Source organism: Micropterus salmoides, unplaced genomic scaffold (genome assembly GCF_014851395.1).
Source record: "Micropterus salmoides isolate LMB-PRFRI ecotype aquatic unplaced genomic scaffold, ASM1485139v1 Ms_hic_scaffold_23, whole genome shotgun sequence".
In the NCBI taxonomy this organism is placed as follows: domain Eukaryota; kingdom Metazoa; phylum Chordata; class Actinopteri; order Centrarchiformes; family Centrarchidae; genus Micropterus; species Micropterus salmoides.
In genome coordinates this window covers 8,423,455-8,446,057 of record NW_024041484.1, presented here as the reverse complement: position 1 = coordinate 8,446,057, position 22,603 = coordinate 8,423,455, and the positions used below count along the sequence as shown (strand labels likewise).

Below are 22,603 nucleotides of genomic sequence, written 5' to 3'. Positions count from 1 at the left end.
AGCTATTCTCGGTGAGGGAAATGTGACAGTAACTGGTGAATTGTTTTGAATGCAACTCACATTAGACGAAGGAGTTGTCCTTTCTCAACAGCATCAATTTTACGAACACCTCAGACAAGAAAGAGTATAAACATAGATGTGAAATCTGCTACGCGTAACGTTCATTTTATGCAAAATGCAAGCTTTTTTAAAAAACAGTTTAGAATAACTTTACAATGCGGGAATTGCTCTGAGCTATAATTATCTACGGATGAACCTGGTGCCTGTCGGCTGAGACATCATTTACAATCCGCGGTCAGACTGACGAGGCGGGACCGCCGACAGGATGGTAGAGCGGTCGGACCGAGCCCCTCTGCTGGACTGGGAGGAGGTTCCGTCCGCGGAGAAGCCCGGCGACGCGGCACCGGCGGCGGCACACGCCAAGGACAGACTGGCGAGCCCCTCCAACAGTCGTGCCTCACCAGGATGCTCCGCGCCGGGGTTTGGGTGGAGCAGCGGTCCAGGGGGTCCCTCTCCCTGCAGGTCTGTCTCCAACGCAGACGGCTGCGGCGCCCCACCCGCGACCTCCAGCACCCCGGCGGGCCAGAATGAAGCGCCGTGTCCCGACAGCGAGGAGCACCTCTCGGATTCGGGATCGAGGGAGGTGTCGCTGGACGACAGGATGGTGAAATGGGAGGAAAAGGACCAGATTATGTCGGTCTTTGTGGTCACATTCAATACCAGATCAGGTGGGACATAAAATATGCAACAAGGAATTACCATTGCTATATTAAATAAAATAGAAAATGTTTGCATAAAAAGGGAGGATCACAGACAAAAACAGACGCCTGTCTCGTCTAATGCAAGCAATTCTTGTTTCTGACGCCCAAAATGAAGAGCGCATGTTTCTACTAAGTCTGCAGCACCTTCTCCTACAGGTGTGGCTTTTTCTGACCTGCCCGTGCAGTTTAGAAACAAGATTTGGACCTTCTGTTGTCTTACTACAGAGCAGACCTGTCAAAATGTCAGGATGAGCTCTGTGATGGAAATCAATGGTTTTTCCTGCAGAGTATACATATTGAATGAGGGGCATGTTAAAGGCTTTTTTTCTTTTTATATATATTTGCTCAGTGGAAGGGTCATTGATATCAGCACTCCACCACCATGTCACACAGTCTGATAAGGGCTTTGCGGGAAAGGCCTCAGTTTGAAGCCAACAAATAAGACTCCAGGTCGATTAGCTGGATCAATTCCTGGTCTGTACAGTCAATATTGTTACCCTAGACTGTAGGTCCACTAATGAGCTGATGATGCCACATGTTTCCCCAATACTAGAGCAAGGATTCAGAAGGTAACTCATGAATAGCAATACACATCAGCATATTAACAGAATAGCAGGTCAATCTGTTATCTATGACTGTAAGCCATGGGGCATTGCATGTGTACCTACAGAGGAATATATTATATATTTATGGTTTATTCAGTAGGGACAGATGCAGTATAAATAAACAAACTGAAAGCAGTTATTCAATGCATCTTATAATATAATAGTGTTATAGGGATGCTAATTTGAAACAGTACCTAGAAGGATTTTTATGAAAAGAAGAGATTAAAACAGTGAGGTTAAAAGAAGAGTACATGAACAATAAAGCACACATTTAGGTTTGTCGCTGAATTAACCAGGATTTGATAGCCCTCTTAAAAGTGGTGAAGTTTGCCGCAAATTTCAAGTGATTGGGTAGTGAGTTCCAGGACTTTGCTTCTTTTCACAGAAAAGGCTTTACAATTTCCACGTGAAGCTGCTCTGGTGGATCGGCTGCAGCTCTGTAGACTCGTGATATATTTTCAGAAAGGCTGAGGAGAGGAAAGGCTCCAGTTGCAGAATTTTACAAACAACCAAGATGAAACAGTGTGGTACAAATTGCACAGAGCCATTGTATTTTGAGTGCTTACACCAAAACATCTTCAGTTTTGCACTCAAATCTTACTCTAATGGTAAATCATAAATAAAAACATACCTCCGCCTCAGCATCACAACAAAGCAGACACTATTATGACAGTGTTTTGGCAAGATATCACAAAACACATAAAAATTTGCCCCATCCCTACTTATTTAAAATACCAATCCACCCTAAAACATTTTTATAGCTTATGTGCCTTGAATTCCCTGATACATGTTGTTTTTCATTAGAGCTAATCTGACAGAAAATATTATATTTTCCCCATATATTTTCACTCTTATTTAACCGTTTTTATCACAGAGATTACAGCAGAGAACTGTCAGGAAATGAGGCAAGAGAAGGATGGAAAGGGTGGAAAGAGATGCAACAGTGGTTCCTTATTTTTAAGTTAACAAATGAGACTTAAAAATGTAGTCTACACTGTACTAGTACAAGTAGAGGATTAATTCGAATAGGATTAGGATTCATTCAAATATTTCACCTATAATAATGCTATAAAAGGCAGACCGAATGCTTAGACAAAATAGCGTTTTAAGGATAATTTCTTAACACACATAAATCATCACAAATCAAAGCAAAGCATTCAGATTTTGTGTTTTTGTTCACAAATGTGATGTGTAATGAAATGGAAAATGTAATTTTAACCTTTTATTGCTGGTCTGTGTGTACAGGAAATAGCTTTAGGCGCTTTGGCACTTTGCACTGCATGACACTCAAAGTTAAATGCTTCAAGTCAGTAACAGCTGTCAAAGTGGCAATAGAGCATCCCTGGTGCTGAGCCACAGGTGGCTCTGTGGTAACCGATCAACTCATATCTTTAGCAAACTCCATTGACTGATACATGTAGCTAATGATTAGATTGAAAACCCGCACAGGCTGAGTCACTTTCTCTGTCTCCTATCAGGCCGTATTTGCTCAGCTGCCCGCTCAAGCGTCAGCGCCCAACTGACACAGAATGAATTCCAAGGAATCCAGATGGGCTGTGTCAGAAATAATGCGATAATATATTTACAGTCTGGTCGTGTATCAGTGTTTTGTCTGCTCGCCTGTGTGTTTTAATATGATCTCTCTGTTGTGTGGGTGTGATAGGAAACATGCTGGAGTGGTGTCTGCCCAAAGACATGGATCTGGAGGGAGTGGAGTTCAAAGCCATCGCCAGCGGCTCCCACCGAGTCACCACAGACTTCATGTAAGTTATGTTTATGCATGTGCGATCAGTACAAGCATTTGCAAAGCAGAAGAAGTTGTTCATCTTCTTTATATCTTTACAAGGACACAACCAAGTGAGGGAAGCTGATTTAGAGCATTAGGATGCGGGCCCATGTCTTCTTCCTGGCAGGACAGAATGACAGAAAGTGTTGCCCGGTGAAAAAAAAAAAGAAGCCCAGCCATCTGGCAGTGCCTTTGCTTTTCATGACTCATGGCTTCGTCTGTCTCCATGTCTCCCCTCCATCCACAGCTACTTCCGGAAGGGCTGCTACTTTGGCCTCGCCTGTTTTGCCAACATGCCAGTCGAGAGCACGGTGGAGAGGGGGGCGAGGATGAAGTCGGTAGGGATCCTCTCTCCTTCCTACACCCTGCTCTACCGCTACATGAGCTTCCTGGAGCACCAGGTTCGGTAAGAGGAGCTAGTTTGTTCAACAAAGTGGTCTGCCTATGCACTTGGCGGGAGCTTGTTAACTTTCACTGAACAGCAGACTTAGAAACAGGGCTGCGACTAATGATAACCTTCATTAATAATTAATCTTTTTTGGGGATTAATCAGTAACAATTTGCCCATTCACAGTTTACCACAGCCCGAGGTACACAGAAAAATTGCTTGTTTTGTCCAACCAACTTTTCAAAACACAAAGATTTTCAGTCAACAATTATTTAGTAGCTGTAGCTTTTTGAACTTATCACTCGATCTTCGTCTGGATAGTACGTTTCCCCTCCTTGTCATGAACTTTGTAGATTTCCAAATTTCACATTTGCACTTTAAAGATGTTCCATGTTGGCTTTAAAGTTGAGATCAGCTTATGAAACAAAAGCAAAACATAGTTTTTGAGAAGGTGGAACCACCAAATGTGTGCATGGTAAATGACTAATTGATGATTAAAATCTTATTTAGTTAAATTTTTCTCACTATATTTTGTCCTGTAATTAACTGTTTGAGCATAGCTTAAAGATGCTGTCTCCAAACAAAACGATTAATTTGTCTTCACAAGGGAGATCCTAGATTTCACTTAACTGAGTACAGTTAGGATACTACGAAAGTCTGAGGAGTAATTTTAGAATAAAGTGATAAAATAATCAATAACATAATCAAATTATATTAAAATGATAGCTATATTGTGATATGTTTGCTATTGTTTTTTATTGTTTTGTCATTCAACACTGAATACGTCTATGTTCACATCCACTGGTTATTATTGGCACCACGGGGGAACGACAAAGTATTAGTCACAATTACCAAACAAGTGAAACTAGAAAATATATCCTTGTCAGTTAAAGAATTATTAATAAATATAAAAAAAAGCTTTTATATGGTTGCTCCACATATGTTCTATATATCAGAATGCACTTGTCTGTTGGGTCCCACTAGTAAGATGCTTTAAGTATGGCAGTACACACAGGTATGGCCTCTAGGGGCCGCTCGTGGGGCTTTTTAACTCTTACCCTAGTTCTTCTTCCTTCTTTTCCCTCATCTCAAATTGACCACTCTCACACTTTCCATGACAACTGTTTTCTCTTTCTCAAAGATCTCCTTCAGCAGCCCTTCCACTATCTTTAGACTCCATTAATCATTCTGCTGGTGCGGACAGGCCCCTGTACTTCAGTTTTACATCCCAAGATTTGTCACACACCTCCCTCTCTATATTCAGTCCCTCTTCCTCTTTACTTTCCCTGATCCTCCTCTCTTCCCTCTCCACATTTCCCACACTCTGGCCTCTCCTGGCCTCGAGTCATGCAGCGGTCATGCTCCTTCCTCATCATTCCCCACTTAGCTCTAGATTCCCCATCTGCTGACTGCTGTAGCCGTTATATAAAGGGCTCACTGTTGATCACGAGGTGGTTAAAATAGTTAGGCATTTATTGATGCCTTCCCTTTTTTCATCTCTCTCTTCTTCCCTCTTTCTGGTATAGTGGGAATACTAAATGGTGAAATGGTTAGTGGTTGCAGAAAAATTAACAAAGCCTTAATTTATATAAACATTTCACATTCTATAGGCATAGTCGAGGTCTAGCTATGTCTCTGTACTTTGGGAGCAAATATTTCCCAGACTGCCATCCAGTGTCTGGGAAACATCAATTGTCATTTACATGTGTTTAACATAAAAATTTAAACATTTTCCTAAATTTCTTAAGTATTAATGTGTGTCTGCCATCAGTGTGCTGCGTTAACGTCTATGTTGACATAATTGGATGTCATTACTTGTCCCCTGCTCCAGGCTCCAGCTTCAGTCCCCAGGCCACTACTCTCCCCTGGAGGCCTTCTATGAGGACAAGAGAGCACTTCTGCCCCCCAGTGGTGATGGTGTCATTACTACATGTCCAGCCAATGCCTGGGGAGCTGCAATCAATCACAGCATGCACCCTGAGATGAAGGTAGGAGGGACATTTCCACTTCTGCAACTACATGTCTCTGGCTGTGACCATTACTACATTACTCAGAAACCTTTTGCGCCTCTGTGTTTGAATACCTCTGGACCAGATCACCCACCCTGCAGGCTGTATGTCCCAGTTCATCCGCTTCTTCGGGGAGCAGATCATGGTGCTGTGGAAACTGGCTCTCCTACGCAGACGCATCCTCATCTTCTCCCCTCCACCAGTGGGCGTGGTCTGCTACAGAGGTGAGAAACATTTGGATTTATTCACAGGGTTTGAATAGAAGTTTAAAGGAATAGTTTGACATTTTCGGAATTATGCGTATTTGCTTACTTACCTAGTCAGATGAGAAGACTGATACTGATGACGTGTTTGTCCATTCAATATAAAGCTGGAGCCAGTAGCTGTTTGCAGTAGATTAGCAATAAGACTGGAAGCAGGGGAAAACCACTAGCCTAGCTCTGTCTGAAGATAACAACATCCGCCTACCAGCTCTCCTAAAGCTCATTGTTAACATGTTTTATCTGGTTTGTTGAATCTGTTCTTAAACTCTCAAAGTGTACAACTAACACATTCCTTTAATTTAAAAATCATCAAAAGTAGATGAAGATTATTTTCAGGTTTTTACTTTCTAAAAAGGTTTACATGATCTTTAAAGCTCTGTAGCCTGCTAAACCTATTCAGAAAACTGTGTCTTTTACTCATTCATTGTATGAGTGTGAGGATTTTACAAGAGCGTACACCCAGTTCCTTTCCAGCTGTATCAGTGATGGACAGCCGAGACGTCATGCACACATTGCTCTCTTTCTCTCCCACACTCACGTGCGTAATTTCACCCTCCACCCCCTCTTCCCTTTCAGTGTACTGCTGCTGTTGCCTGGCAAACATCTCCATACCCGGCATCGGCATCACTGTGCCCGAGTTCCGCCCCTTCTTCTATGTTAATGTGGCCGATATCAGTGCCCTGGAGAACGAGCTCTCCTACGTAGCATGTGAGTGGATGCTCAAACCATGTTAATGTTTGCGAAAAGCCCCACTGAAAAATGACTAATTTACTTATTTTGCAGGTATGATTAGCATCTTCTGTATCTCAAATCTTCCTATGTGTGTGTTTGCATGCTTAGGTACTACTGAGAAGATCTTTGAGGAGAAGAAGGATCTGTATGATGTGTATGTAGACAATCAGAATGTAAAGACCTGCAGAGACGGCCTGAAGCCTCTGCTCCGCCTCAGCACCGCAGACAGGGAGAAATATCGCAAACTCACCGAGCAGAGGTAGGTAACACTGCTAACACAAGAGGTGTACTGCTTACACTTCACAATAATTTACAAAGAATATATATCTACATTATTCTTATTGTCAACAAATCCCATAAAAAGACCAAAACGATCAATAAAAACAACTAAAATGTATATCCATAAGCCACACTGTTTCACTCTGTAACATGTTCCTTTTATTACCATGAATATTGGCAGTTTATTTTGAGTCAGTCACACATACACCATCCTGCTGCACCATCCTTCTTTGCAGCAGAATCTTTCACAAAGTAATTTTATTTATTTATAGCAGTGTGGCCTTAGGGATGTCGGTCCACTACTTTAGTCCAAACTGACATATTTCCACAAATATTGAATAGATTACTATGACATTTTGTATAGACATTTATCATGATCCCTTAACTTTGCATCTGGTGCTACTGACAATTCAAAGGTTTGTCCATTGCTTTGGATTTTGACCAAATACCGGAAAACTAATGACATACCTCATCTGTCTTCAGGCTTAGCTGTACTTTGTGTTTACTGCTAATTATCAAATGTTAGCATGCTAAAACACTATACTTAGATGGTGATAGTAACCATTATATCTGCCAACATAATAACATAACATAAATTTAGCATGTTAACATTGTATTAGAATTTTGTCATGCTAACAAAACACCACTTAAGTAACTAAGATGCTAGCATAAACTTTACTGTTTCTTAACTAAAACACATGCATATGTCCCACTACTACAAGTACATACTCCATATGTATTTATGAATCACAAATAGTGCACTCTCCTTTTCAAAGGATCAGCTAGAAATAAAGTGTGTGTGCGTGTGTGTGTGTGTAGGCAGATGTTGCTATACTCCCAGGAGGAGAATGGAGACTGTGTGTCCAGTGAAGAGGATCTCTTTATTCTGTAAGTACAACATGATTCATTTAACCACCTCGTGGTGTGGTAACTACCTATTAACCACTGTTTGAAGAACGGCGAGCACAGTTACTAAACTTAATGTAAATTAAACTTTAATCAAAGAGTTAATGGCCCTGGCAGAATCTCCGCACCTTTTTTCCTTCTCTCACAGTCGCAGTTTGTGCTGATTTGAGTGCTTTTTCCCTGTGATCACTGTTGCTATTCAGCATAGAGACATGAAATAAAACCAGAGGAATGTAGGAGGAAAGCATACAGGACACAGGGAACAAAACAAACTGAAAAAGTATAGTTTGCAGGTAACAACATCTCAAACTACCACCTTCCTTCTAAATTGTATCCAGGTTTTTCTTGGAGCAGAACAACAGGATTTTCCAGACCCTCAGTGAGGTGGCCGGGAGCCCCGATCCCACACTGACCCAGGAGACTGTGAGGGCCATGGGTCTGGATCCCCATGGAGACAGGCTGTTCCTGCTCCACCTGATGGAGATCTATGGCTATGACACCCTGCTTGTGTCAGAGCAGCTGTGCTGCAGTTGAGACATCAGATGACCATCTTTCCACCTTTCATCACTGCTAGTTTTAAAAGGGGGTTGATTTGCATTGATTGAACTGTGAGTGCTGCACTACTGGCTTCTTGGAGTCTTCAGGACAGTTTGGGCCTGCAGAAATTTCTCTGGTATAACTTGTTGTATGCCTTCCGGGGCGTCTTTTGTTAAATGTGGTTTCTTCTCGCTCACAACCTGATGGAAAGAGCAACACTACCAACTCTCACGTATAATAACCAAGAGTGATGCGGTCAATTCTATTACTTAATACAGCCTCATAGAGATAAACTCACCGTTAAGATGGATTACTGACTCTTGGCTGACTGAAAGTGATTTTCTGAATCAGATACAGCTGCAGTATTTCAACAATGAGCCGTGTATGAATGCCATGGATGGCAGGTCCAAACGCAAGATGATAAGAGCTCTAAAGTGGCCTGAACTGTACTCACACATCAAGTTGAATGACAGGTCAAGAAACTTCTTCCAAGAAGCCAGTGATATGGAGATTTTTAGTGAAAGAAAGTATACTGAGGATTAATGTATGAAAGTGAAAAAGAGAGGTAGCCTTCCTGTAAATAATACTGTTTTTTCCCCCTCTTATGTACAGTGTGTCAGCATATGTGTGATATGAGGTCCGCCTCTCTGCCAGTGTTGCTATCTTTGTATCAAGTGCTGGATTTAAACATCTCATTTTGAGTCAGGGCCTCCTCTCTGGAAATCTAACTTATGTCATTATAAGCAGGTCAAACCTTTGTTTTCAGGAGCCATGTCTGTAAGCACTGCTTTTTAAGTGGAACTTAATGCGACAAATGACGTTTGCCATGTAATGTTTAGACTAATGATGTCCCAACAGACAAGCGTAGTGTCCACTTTGACATGGAGGCAATATAAAATGGCTTATTTCACGCTGGCTGTCAGCTGGGCCTGCAGTTTAGATGAATAAGTTGAAACACAAAGAGTACTGTTGTAGTCTTTAATGCTTTATTCAAATGTCCAGTTGTATTTGCAGCTCTAGTGTCAAGACAGGCCTTCAGGGGGTGAGTTCACATTGAGGATTCTCTCAATTCAGAGACAATGAGCAAATGTTTTTTTTTATTTTTTTTTTTAAAACAGCTACCATCTGCAAAATAGATAATAGAGAATCGGTTTAGTAAATGTTAAGATCTGTACATTTCAAAGCACACTATAGCAGTATATACTTTCGGCTACATCAACAGCAAAACAGAGAAGTTAATTAGCATTCTCTTCTTGACACATACTAAACTAACCCTGAGCTTTGGTAACTCCATGGGCTTTGTGCCCAATACAAGATGTACTCCTACAACAAGCTAAAGGTTATCATTCAGATATTGTCTGATTTACAGTGATCATTTTTATAAATTTAATTATTTTTAAATGTATTGGTAATGTATGTTTTTTTTTTAGTTTGTTTAGCTGTAAATTGTTTTAAGTGTAAATATTGAATTGCTGTAACATTATCTGTGAAGAAATGGGATCAGCTGAATGTGTTTTATAAGACAATTATGGTCCCACAGAGCCTCTGTGTATCACTGAAACCCTCATGCAATTATGTGTTCAACTGTCCGTTGTAAGAAAACAACTTTGAGCATATTTTCACGCCACATCGCATGGCACCTTTAGACAAGCTGTACAGAGCTGAAGCAGCAGTCTTTGTATTTGAAGGGATAGTCTGACTCATGTTAAAACACCTTCACTTTATTTATTTTACTGCAAATCATTTCAGAAATAAAGTGCATCACCACTTGTAAGATAAATACAGTTCTCGTATTTTTGAGGTGCCCTTCCTCTCAAACATCAATGGACTTGTTTTGTCTGTTGACGTTTGTTCATGTGCATGCTATGAGAACTTTCCATAGCGCCTAACCTCAAACATTCATGAGTGGTTTTACTTGTTGCCACTGATGATACATTCCTCACCACTTGAGACACTTCCATCATTGACATTACGATTAATCCCACATCTGGAGCCATTGGTGGTGATGTCATAGCCACAGTGTGTGCCCATGACGTCAGTCAGCTCTGTTTGAGGTCCAGGCCATCGCAGGGCAAAGTGTGGGTGGTTTTGGATTGTCTTAAAGAGAAACAAGTCTGACCCTCCAGCTCCTGAGGGGAATCCTCCACACTGCAGCCCAGTACAGGTATACAGGATAGGGGCTTCACACCCTGGATGGGGGTGAAGTCTCACAGTGAGGTTGCAATAGAATAGTGTGCTCTCTTTCCTAATACAGGATATGAAGTGAGTCACTTTTTCCACTCGACGGCACCCCTAATGGAAACAAACCAGTCAGTGGTTTGTAGATGTTAAAAAGTAGCAAGAAGAGTTTTTGGACATTTTATGGGAAAACCCAAATAAATGAGTGGAGGATAACAAAAATGGATGGCACATGGGGTTGCTGAATGGTTTGATGACTATGAAAATGATTTGTGTGATGAATTGTGTGTTATGATCCTCGCAGTCACCTGTTCAGTCAACCCAACTGAAAGCCTATGGGGGATTTTTGCGCTCTCCACACCACCATAGGACACTTTATACTAGTTTGTTCTTTTCTCAAGCTACCACATTCCTTATAAAAAGGAATCTACTGTAGACACCTGGTCCACATTTAATGTTTTTTTGCTGGTGGATTTAATTCATAAAAGAAGCAGGGAATACTCTCAAGGCTTTAGTTGTCTCCAAATCATCTTTCGGAATCGGTTTGTGTGGTTGACTGCACAACAGCTTTTCACTGTTTCCCCTTTTTTTTTTTTAAATACAAAAAGGAGTATGTGGCATCATTACTCAACATTTGAAAATAAAATGCAATAGACTCTTATATAATAATTTCAAGGACAATAAAAAGCAGCACTTTGTGTCATTAACATTATTCTCCATCACAGAGATACCTTACCTGTGGAGCAGTGTACAGATAGAGGACATAAGGTTCAGTCCTGGGGATAACAGATCACATCTATTATCTTTGGGTTGTCACTATCCAGCAGGAAGCCACTCATTGTGCAGTCACTGGACACTGGAGATGCCCCCAGCTGAGAGACCACACATACAAGAAAACAAAATGCTGTTTAGGACTTATGTCCATTGTTATGCACGGCCTAAGGGAAACCTGAGTGCAACATAAATGTGTCTCCCCTCTTTTCCAGACTTCCCTCTTCTATGCAGAATATACCAAACTAGAAATGCATTGTCAGCTTTTACAAAACGTTCGTCAAGTTGGTTTAATCCACCACAGCCTTTGTTGCATTGGAGAGCGAGCTTGTCTTTGTGACTCCAGTAAGTCTAAATCAATTCAAATCATGTGCAGTAATGATGAACTAGAAAAAAATACAAACTGTTACATAGAGTACAAAATTGACTAAGGGGTATGATTTTCATTGATTTGAAAGCTAAACCCTTGACATAACCATTAAAAAAAAAAATTAAAAAAAATTAATAATCAAAAAAACACAAGCCTCACCTCTAGTACTTTGTTCTTCTTTCCCTCCACACGCTCCCCTCTCCGACTCGTCAGGATGGAGTAGCAGGCTTTGCACACTTTGTTCAGCTTGTTTCCGTCATACTCTAAAGCCGCTTTATTGTCTGAACACTTCCAGCACACCACCTGGTGAGCAGAGAAACCGTTATTGTTCCAAAATTAGATTTTGCCTGGATTGAGTGTCAGGCGCAAAGCTATCACATCTCGTCACTTACGCTGCCACAGGCTCTGCAGTGATGTCTTCTCCTGGTAAGCGCGTTGAAAGGTTCCTGGCATTTCATACACACGGTCACCTCGTTGTCCCTGATCCAGCGAGGGGCACGTCGGCCGAGTTCCTCCGTCTGTAAAACACATGCACATCAGCTTGCATGTTTTATTGTCTTACAGAATTTTCTGAGTGGATTATAAAAATATACAGTCCCCTTGGGAAATATGATCAAACTTACTGGGTCTTCTATATTCAACTCCTTAGAAGCCAATTTGAAGGTGTAATTTTTCTTCTGAAACACGTCAACGGCTGCCTGAATTACCTGGAGATAAAACTTGTTTTAAAAAAACTCAACTGACTCTACTGAATCTTTTTCTAATCCATATAATATTTAATATGTTGTACCAAACACTAAATAAAAAATCCCCAGTACCTTTATCCACTCATCTCTGTCTTGTTCAGAGCTTGAAAACACACACACACACACACACACACACACACACACACACACACGAAAACAATGAAGTACAATTAAATTGGACATAGGTTTAAAGAACTGTACCTAAAACATAAGATTATGTTGAATAAGTTGAGTAGTTTAAAATGGAAAATCAAATACATGTACTTTCTAACTAGAACACATTCTACTAAAGCTGCACAATCCTCTAGATGTATTGTGCACACATGTTTGCAACATGAGATGTCAACTACAACAAAGAACCAAAAACATAACCTTAGTAGAAGTAAAAAATGCATACATCTCAACTGGTATGATACACTTCCACACACACACACCTGGTCTGCAGCTCAAGGGTTCTCTCCTTTCCAGAGACTTGGAAGGTGTATGGGTGGTCTTCATTGGTGGTCTGCTGCACCTGCATGCCATCCACCCCGATCCTGCAGCGGACAGTAAATCGCTGGCCAACTAGACTGAACTTAGGAGTGCAGCACAGCAGAAAGTTGTTGAACTGTGGAGAAAAGTTGTAATCCATATTAAATATACATTTTAGGCCATTCTTAACTACAATGCTGTAGAAAAAGTGCAGTTTAAAATAATCTGTGGATTTCTCTATGATAGAAAGATAAAAGAAAAGGGTTGATATGTACATTCAAAAAATTTTTTGATTGAAAAGATTCATGGATCCTCATCTCAAAAAAAATAAGTGTGTCTGCATCGGTTTCTGAATACATGTCAGCATTCTAACCAGGAAAAGGTGCCTCTCCATGGCAGATGTGTTCCTGGCCGCAAGCTTGAGTAGACGACCTTCTCTGATGAACTCGTTGGCCGGGTTGACCACTTCCTCCTCTCCAACCATCTCATAGATCTCCAGCAGCCGTTTCAGGCTCTCCTACAGGGAAGAAAAAGAAACACTGTTAACGATCTGTAGGGAGACAATCATAGCTATCAATCATTCAGTACAACTAATGTGTTGTGTAACCGTGATGAGGTCTTACTTAGAACGATGGTAAATGTTATGGTATGTAATGGTAACGTACAGCTTTGTGGATGGCGCTGTTTGAGTGTGTGGCTGCCATGGAAATGGACTGCAAGGATTCTGCAGGTAGGACACAAAAAGGAATTTCATTCTGCTCATTAGGAACATAATGCCTTGTTGCAGAGACAGGCAGTTTATGAGTGAAAGAAAGGTACCATAAAAATCTGACACAAACACACTGAGAGGAAGGATATTGGTAGACTGACCAATTAAGCACTGGTTTAGCATACTTACTGTGAGCAAGCTCATAGTCTGGGTTATCCTCGGGCAGTCTCTTCAGGTAATCCCTGAGCAGCATTTCATAACGTGGAACCCTCTGGACTGGTTCCAACATGTGGTGCTGCAGGGTCAGGCTGCCACACACCTCCTGACTCTAAAAACGCATACATCACATCCTGCTCAGAACTTTTAGGTGTATAGGAATAAGTACTGATGCATTCCCTGCTGAGTATGTTCTTGATGATTACCTGTATGTCCTGGATGATGTTTCTGAAGGCGGAGGAGCGTTCGGTCCAGGTCTTCACCAGTTCCAAGGCCTGGTCAAAGTTTCTGACATAGTCGGCATACATCCTCAGGAAGGGTGCATGTTGCAGGAGAACATTACCCAGGCCTGGGCTCTCATACCTAGTTTGGTTGAAATGGGAAGGTCAAGGTCTTAAAGAGTTTGGATATTATATCAGAAAGTCCTGATGTAAACTACATAAAGACAAAACATTCAGCATCTTCCCTGGTGGTGCTCTGCCAATACTGCACTGCAGACTTGCTTAAGACCAAAGTAAGTAAGTAAAAACTCATGAAAATACACTTACTTGTGGTTTTATGCCTTGGCCAACCAGTAAAGTTGCAGTTTGCATCCATGTTTGTTCAAACTCAAAATTTATGTAGTTAATACTTCCATACAGTATGTATAATTCCAGTGAATATACATTGTTGAACTGCTCAATGAAGGATTATCATAGATGTATTGGCTAAACAGGTACACATGTACTTGATTACTATGTAAAGATGGATTATTATAGTACAACTACACAAAATGCGGTGCTTTTGTTTTCTACTGGCATTTTTTGATGAGAGACCTATGAGCTGCAGGTGAAGCTCGCTCCAATACCGAGAATAGAGAAAAGCCCGTACTGTGCTAGTCACTTATAGTGTTGTCCCAGTCAACATGTGTGTGAAATTCAGATTTTTTCTCCCCGCCCCAGGTGTTCCTGAGAAATCACATTTACAAGAGTGGAACATAGGTTTGCATATAGATGGTAGGAACGTTTCCCTACAAATATTTTGGGACCCTTATGACATGAACACCTACCAGTGGCTGATGCAGTTTTCCAAGTCAGGTAGCAGGAATTGGCTGTGGAAGGAGTAGATAGAGGAAATGTTGGAGAAGATATTTCTTATCACCTCGGGAGGAAATGAGCCCGGCCTGCCTCTTCTGTTAGGCGTGAGCAGAACACCTGCGATGGGAGTTACAGAGGCATGACACGCTCAAATTAATTTTACAGTTATTGATCTGCTACACTAGAAATGTTCTATCGCTAAAGAACAACAGGCAATTGAAAAACTAGCTAATTTTCTTTTAGTATCAAATGCATTGCGTTTTCGTGGAGGTGGCTACAAACAGATTACACACTGACCTGGTCTAGCAGGTGGAGACGAGCCACATAGGCCCTCTCTGTCTGCAGGAGTTCATTGGCTATCTTGTACAATTTCTGCTCTGTGTTCTCTTCATCTTTCTCACTTCCCCACTCTTTCATCTTCTGCTCATCATTTTGTTCACTTTTAGACTCCTTGTGAATCTCGCCATCTTTTGTAGCTGCCTCATTCCACTGGCAGGAAAACTTGGAGCCATGTCCTACGGGTATCTTGCCTTCTTCCATTGTGTCATTTACTTCAATCCCATTTATTACCATGTAATCTTCCCACTGAACTATGCCAGTCATTTGTCCTGAAGAATGCTCTTTGCCATTGCTTAATAAATGGGCTTCATTTGTGGCATGACTGAGTCTATGGTTAACTGTTGAGTTGATGGTGATGGCTGGCACGTTGCAGTCGGGTGATTGCAGCGGTTTCGGTGGAGAGCGTTCAACTTTTTCGGTGGGAACCCTGCAAAAATAAAGTAATATTCACAAATGATTGGATTCTATATAGTGCTGTACATGCTACGGGAAGGTATTCTGGTAATCAAGGTGCAGACATGGACCAAATAAAAAATCCAACCTGTTGTCATCCAAGTAAAAGATCAAGTCAGGCACACTCAAGGATTTCCCCGCTCTCTTCTTTTGTCCTTCCATGTTGCTGCTTGGGCTTCTGTGCAGTCCTAGCCAGGATTTAGAGTTCTTGGCAAGGCTATAGCTCCTCATCCTCCCCAGCACAGGGCTGGGGGTCCGCACTTTTCTTGCCAGAAGGCTCTGGTTCCTTGGGGACAACTTAGCAGTGTTGTGCCACCCTTCCCTTAATGGGCTACAGGTCTGAGTGCCACTTTTGCCTGGACTGGGAGATCCTAAAACTGGACTGCTTTTAAGATTTGGAATCCCCTGAGTAAGTCTGGCAGGGCTGATACATGCTCCAGATACTCCATTGAAAAAGCTGTTTCCTCCTCTGACAGGACTAGGGGAGCCTAGGCAGTTTTGTGCTGGGCTAGCACAGGAAACAGAAACTACACAACCTCTGTTAGGACTCTGGTCTTGCTCTGTGCCATTAACTTGTAGAGGCAGTAATTTTCCTGCAGTGGGACTGTGTGCTTGAGCTTGTCCTGCCCTCAAAGGACTCTGGAGGTGAGTTGGTTTAGGATGTGCTGAAAGAGATAAACAGCTAATTTATGATTATAGTTCAATGTCTCGAAGGTACAGTATACTCCACAACACATTAAGTTAGGATACGTGACAGACTTACAGTAATAGACTTGCTTAGATAGGATTGATTTCTCAGGTTATGTATGTAGGCTGGTAGACTTCAGCCTACCTTGTGGTTTGAAAGGTGATCCACTAGCTGGGCTTCTTTTGCGGGATTCATCTACACAAGGTTTAGACTTCAGTTCTGATCCACAGACCCTGTCACAAGCTCGGCCACAGCTGTACGAGCCACACACTCCACTGCTCACTAATAAAAAATGTTTACAGTTACTACTTGAACCATACATACATATTTTTCCACACTGCATGGCAATGACTTCCGTATACAGACCTTCTTTCACAGTTATACTGGGTGAAACCCAAGGTGTCAATTTATTTGGTTGCGCTATTATAAAGTAGTGAAACAAATCTTAATGTCTTTAAAAAGAACTTTACATATTTTTCTATTAAAATATTATCTATATTTGACTATAATCAAAATAAAATATATTGATTTTGAATTCTGACCTAGGCTTGGCATTTGTTTTGGAGGACCTAAATCCTAGGAAACTAAATACAACATCTTAGTTAAACCATTTTGAGGGAATGATTCAGAGGTTCCTCCTGAGCCTTCTTACATGCACATGGAAAAACTGACCTTATTGTACGGTCACTAAGCTCTTGTTTGTTATTGCTAAAATGTTTCATCTGCACTTATACTATTCATTATTTTCTTTTAGCACTGCATGGTGTTGCTGTACACTACTATGCCCTGTTTATTACTGTACTGTTCTGCCTGTATGGTATGATATCCTGTATGTGGTCACTGGTATTAAGTCGGTCATGCAGAGGCTGTTTGTGAGGTGTTTTTATAGTGCATGTTCTTTTTTCGCCACAGTGCTAATCTATTTCCCTTTGAGCTGATAAAGTGAATCAATTGGTATCAGCCTTCAGATCCAACTGTTTATCAAACATTTCCTTCTAAGGTAAAAAATCAGAATGAAGCTAAATGTACTCTCCACTCCATCTTCATGCACACACACACCGAGCCAGCTATTCTTTTCTATCAATCCTGGCCCCAATACTATATTATATGTACAGAATGCTCCAGGTGAAGATGAAGCATATCTGATACAGATATTATTCTTGGTTTCTATTGTTTTTGATCCAATTAGGATCCTCAAAAAACAGTATGCATGTTAAACACGTCACAGCATTCACTGCGACTTCATTACTCTCCTTTTGACTGACATCCTTACTTCACAGCAACAACTTACTACTTTCAAATTGTGTAACTGTTTGTTTTCCTACCTGCAGTTTATGTCCAAATTTCAATGCAGGATAATCCATAACTTGTATAACATAGACAAGCTTGCCTGTTCACTCCTGGCTCTACTCAAGTGTAACAGATCCGTTGGTCATGTGGAGAAGGCTAAAACCTACTTTCCCAACATTGTAATGCTTCTGCTTTCTCACTTCTCTCTTTCCTCCATCAAGTCAAACCTTTGCCAGTCTTACACATTATAGCAGCGTCTAAGAGGCAACCTTCCACATTTGTCTCAATAAATAGAGTAGACCTACTATCATTCCAACAGACTGTTGCATTTTTTACGACAGCTGAAGCAAAAAATCTTAACAGAAAATTAGAGGATGCATGTTGAAGGCTACAGCTATAGGCTACAAATTTATACATAATTTAAAAGCTTCTACATTGGAGTTTGTTATATTCTAACGAACGGAAAGATATTGGAAATAAAAAATAATATACTGTAATTGTGTGCAGATTCCTTACAGGAATACTTCAACAACACGCTTATTCGAGCTGAGTGAAGTTCTGAGACGTCTTCTCCAGGTTTTTAACCTCCCTCTTGCAAAGAAAAGCCTATGTTAATTTCATCTTAAAAATTAAAAACGTTGGCCTTAAAAGTTTATGCAAGTGTGCTTGTTTTCAACAAGCCTTGCACCAAGCCAAAGAGTCATTTTCATTATACCCTACAGGTCGGAGAGATGGATGGCACTGTTGAATCCTGCATCTGACAGTACCATTGGAGCAAACATACTTCTCTAATCTAAACAGATAGCTCTGCCTCAGTAGGGGAACAGAACGGCTTTGTGTGTGTGTGTTTGTAGGGATTGACAAATGCTGGTCTTAAGACAAACAGGCAAAGTCCAGGCTGAATCAGGGGAAAGAGATTTTACTGCAGCCAACAGGCACCAACTGTGCCTAAATTCAGATACTTGCATGCACAATGCACTAAAAACACTAGCTTCTCTACACTGACAAGAACAGGACTCCTAACTTGTTACAATTGCAGTTCTGCATTTGCTGTGAAGCCTGTCAAATGCAAAACATATTAAAGCCCCAATACTCTAATTTTTAATAGAATCAATTCTTAGTGTCTTATTAGTTCATGTCTTACCAACTTCATGTCATAGCCAACCCAAAAGGAGATACAGGCTATCTACAGAGGGACTGTACACTATAGACTATGGTAAAAGCTGACTTTTATGTCGCAAAGATGTCTGCAATATTTAGCGCTTTCAGTTCATGTAATTAGTTCTTAAAATGCCTGAACATGTGATATACTTAATGTGGATAAAAGTAATACTGGTAAAGTACCTCACCTGTGTGTGAGGACTGGCAGTCAACCGCAGCGCCTTTCACTTTCCGTCTGACCGCCGCTCGTCTGAACTCCTCCGCCTCGCGGCTGCAGCCCAAACTGTTCCTCTTCTTCATGTCAAACATTGTGACAAAGTAGCGTCAGCTCCAACAAAATATAGTAAGTTGGACCGGAAACAGAGAGGGAGGAGTGACGTGCCGGTGTCCCCGAGACTTTGATGTTCACTCTTTCACGCGCTCAATCACAACCACTAATATCTATTCGGCCCTTTGACAAGCACCGCCTCTCATTTAAATCCCCACGCGCTACTGAAACAAGCCCAATGAAGGACATTGACCAATCAGCCAGCACACATCGCGTTTACCATTGTGAAGAGAAATCCATAAAATCAATTAGACGTTGACAAGATCTGAGCAGTTTACACGTCTTCGCTTTAAACCTGTCACTGTATATTTACACTCCGCGTGTCATATTTAGGCCTACACTGATCAAGCGTATAAAATGTCTGTTTTAATGTTTTAAAAAGTAGGCTTATTAGGTATTCTCCGGGTAGCCTTAATCAGCAGTCATCTGTAATTGAAGTTATTCGTCTTCATTTATTCAATAAATAAGTAAACGTTAAACAAAGATTGAGTAAAATTAAGTAAATGCCTTTTCCAAATCTTTTCATGTCAATTATCATTTAAAATTTCTAAAACATTTAGGCCTACACAACATTTCTACCTTTCTGTATACCTGTATTTCTAGACATCTGGAGAGCCCTCTATATATTATTCTTTTTTCTTAATGTATTGCTTTGTTCACTCATAGAGCCTAGTCCATGGACTGCAATGAGGGTGTGATGGATTTATTGAATGGATAATGTCCTCCTTAAAATATGAGCATTGCTGAGGAGGATAATCTTCTGGATTTCTTGTATCTTAATGTTATAGGGGATTTTGTTGGTGTACTTTTCCATCACTTTCTTTACCAGACCAAGAGCACCTATTACTTCTGGAATTGTTGTCTTCAACCCCCACATTCTTTCAATTTCTATCTCCACATCTCTGTTGGCATTGGTTTCTTTATCAATTTGAATTGGCATGCCCCAGATTATAGTAGCTTCATCATTGTCTATTACGGTTGATGGCTCATGCTCATAGTATTTATCCTTTTCTTTGATGTTGTAATGCTTACAGATTGCCCAATGGAGGTATGCTGCTGCTTTGTTGTGTCGTTGTATGTATTCTGTTTTGGAAAGTTTTGGGCAGCCACATTGGACAGTGCACATTAATACAGACAACATTAAAAACATGCACTTTTAATCATAAGCAGCACAAAAACATGGGAAAACATTAAAACGTGAATTACGTAAGCACAGACAAAATCAGACAAGCACAAATAATATGACACGTAGAATACATCAACATGTGAGGACAGGAATATGTAAAAACAATGACAAAAGCGCTACTACATATCTGATTGTCCTGTAACCACTGTTTTATAGCTTTTGAAAAAGTGGTAAGATAAGAAATGTTTCTTAGTTTTGTAGGTATCGTATTCCAGGTACGCGCTGCTCGGTAGAAAAAGGCTGACTGTCCAAAAGAACTTTTCCTATGAATATGACTTATTATCCACTGTTTTCATAGTCAATTTATAAACTGTTTCTACTGACTGTAATGCAGTCCTTCCTGTCTGCGTCCAGCTGGTCATACAGTAGTTCATATGTGACAATATCATGGCATTGATGTACAACTTTGAGGCTTCTGTAGTTAAATTACTCCTAACGTGTCTACAATTTACCAAATTAAATTTAATTCTGTTTACAGCTTTTTTAACTTGTGATTTAGATGTCAGTTGTGTATCTAATATTATACCTAAATACTTAAAATCATGCACAACTGACAGAGTTCTTCCTGCTACAGTAACCTCTGGGTCTGGATCTTTATTTGCAGATTTTGAAAAGTACATGCATACAGTTGTGCTAGTTTTCCTTTTCTCCCCCTTTCTATTTAGTTATGCTGCTCAAGCTGTTCTCCAGTTATGCTGACTCCAGTTCTTCCAGAGAAGATGGAGCTGGGAGCCACAACATGGAGTTTAACGGCAGTACTGTCACCAGAGTCATCTCCACTATGTACCACTCTGAAAGCACTGAGCTGACCAAGCTGGAGAGTGACCGACTACAGTGCAGGTGGACACATACTTATGTCAGTTTACCCAAGTCATTATGGTATGTAGTGATTCCCACACAGGAGAAGAGGAAGGAAACAGAGGAAGAGAGTAGCAGCAGTAGCCAGTCTCCTCCAAAGAAACGCTTGATGGTCTTTTTCTCTGATGCAGTTTAGCATCTGTAGGCCTACAGTGGGTACGGAAAGTATTCAGACCCCTTTAAATTTTTCACTCTTTGTTTCATTGCAGCCATTTTCCAAAAATCAAAAAAGTTCATTTTATTTCTCAGTAATGCACACTCAGCACCCCATCTTGACAGAAAAAAACAGAAATGTAGAAATTTTTGCAAATTTATTAAAAAAGAAAAACTGAAATATCACATGGTCATAAGTATTCAGACCCTTTGCCGTGACACTCATATTTAACTCAGGTGCTGTCTATTTCTTCTGATCATCCTTGAGATGGTTCTACACCTTCTTTTGAGTCCAGCTGTGTTTGATTATACTGATTGGACTTGATTAGGAAAGCCACACACCTGTCTATATAAGACCTTACAGCTCACAGTGCATGTCAGAGCAAATGAGAATCATGAGGTCAAAGGAACTGCCTGAAGAGCTCAGAGACAGAATCGTGGCAAGGCACAGATCTGGCCAAGGTTACAAAAAAATTTCTGCTGCACTTAAGGTTCCTAAGAGCACACTGGCCTCCATAATCCTTAAATGGAAGACGTTTGGGACGACCAGAACCCTTCCTAGAGCTGGCCGTCCGGCCAAACTGAGCTATCGGGGGAGAAGAGCCTTGGTGAGAGAGGTAAAGAAGAACCCAAAGGTCACTGTGGCTGAGCTCCAGAGATGCAGTCGAGAGATGGGAGAAAGTTGTAGTAAGTCAACCATCACTGCAGCAATCCCCCAGTCGGGGCTTTATGGCAGAGTGGCCCGACGGAAGCCTCTCCTCAGTGCAAGACACATGAAAGCCCGCATGGAGTTTGCTAAAAAACACCTGAAGGACTCCAAGATGGTGATAAATAAGATCCTCTGGTCTGATGAGACCAAGATAGAACTTTTTGGCCTTAATTCTAAGCGGTATGTGTGGAGAAAACCAGGCACTGCTCATCACCTGTCCAATACAGTCTCAACAGTGAAGCATGGTGGTGGCAGCATCATGCTGTGGGGGTGTTTTTCAGCTGCAGGGACAGGACGACTGGTTGCAATCGAGGGAAAGATGAATGCGGCCAAGGACAGGGATATCCTGGACGAAAACCTTTTCCAGAGTGCTCTGGACCTCAGACTGGGCCGAAGGTTTACCTTCCAACAAGACAATGACCCTAAGCACACCGCTAAAATAACGAAGGAGTGGCTTCACAACAACTCCGTGGCTGTTCTTGAATGGCCCAGCCAGAGCCCTGACTTAAACCCAATTGAGCATCTCTGGAGAGACCTGAAAATGGCTGTCCACCAACGTTTACCATCCAACCTGACAGAACTGGAGAGGATCTGCAAGGAGGAATGGCAGAGGATACCCAAATCCAGATGTGAAA

At 41.2% G+C, this 22,603-nt stretch overlaps 1 protein-coding gene and 1 pseudogene across 1 annotated transcript; one reads left to right on the top strand and one right to left on the bottom strand.

Annotated features, from left to right (window-relative positions):
- Positions 1–21: 21 nt before the first annotated feature.
- LOC119918111 (DENN domain-containing protein 11-like) lies at positions 22–10,046 on the top strand. Its single transcript, XM_038738652.1, has 9 exons — positions 22–728; positions 3,030–3,129; positions 3,400–3,558; positions 5,372–5,528; positions 5,635–5,773; positions 6,389–6,520; positions 6,653–6,803; positions 7,643–7,711; positions 8,068–10,046. Exons 1-9 carry the CDS (start codon positions 326–328, stop codon positions 8,261–8,263), a joined length of 1,506 nt encoding a protein of 501 aa, XP_038594580.1. The 5' UTR covers positions 22–325; the 3' UTR covers positions 8,264–10,046.
- Positions 9,967–19,137, bottom strand: LOC119918109 (annotated as a pseudogene).
- Between the last annotated feature and the right edge of the window lie 3,466 nt (positions 19,138–22,603).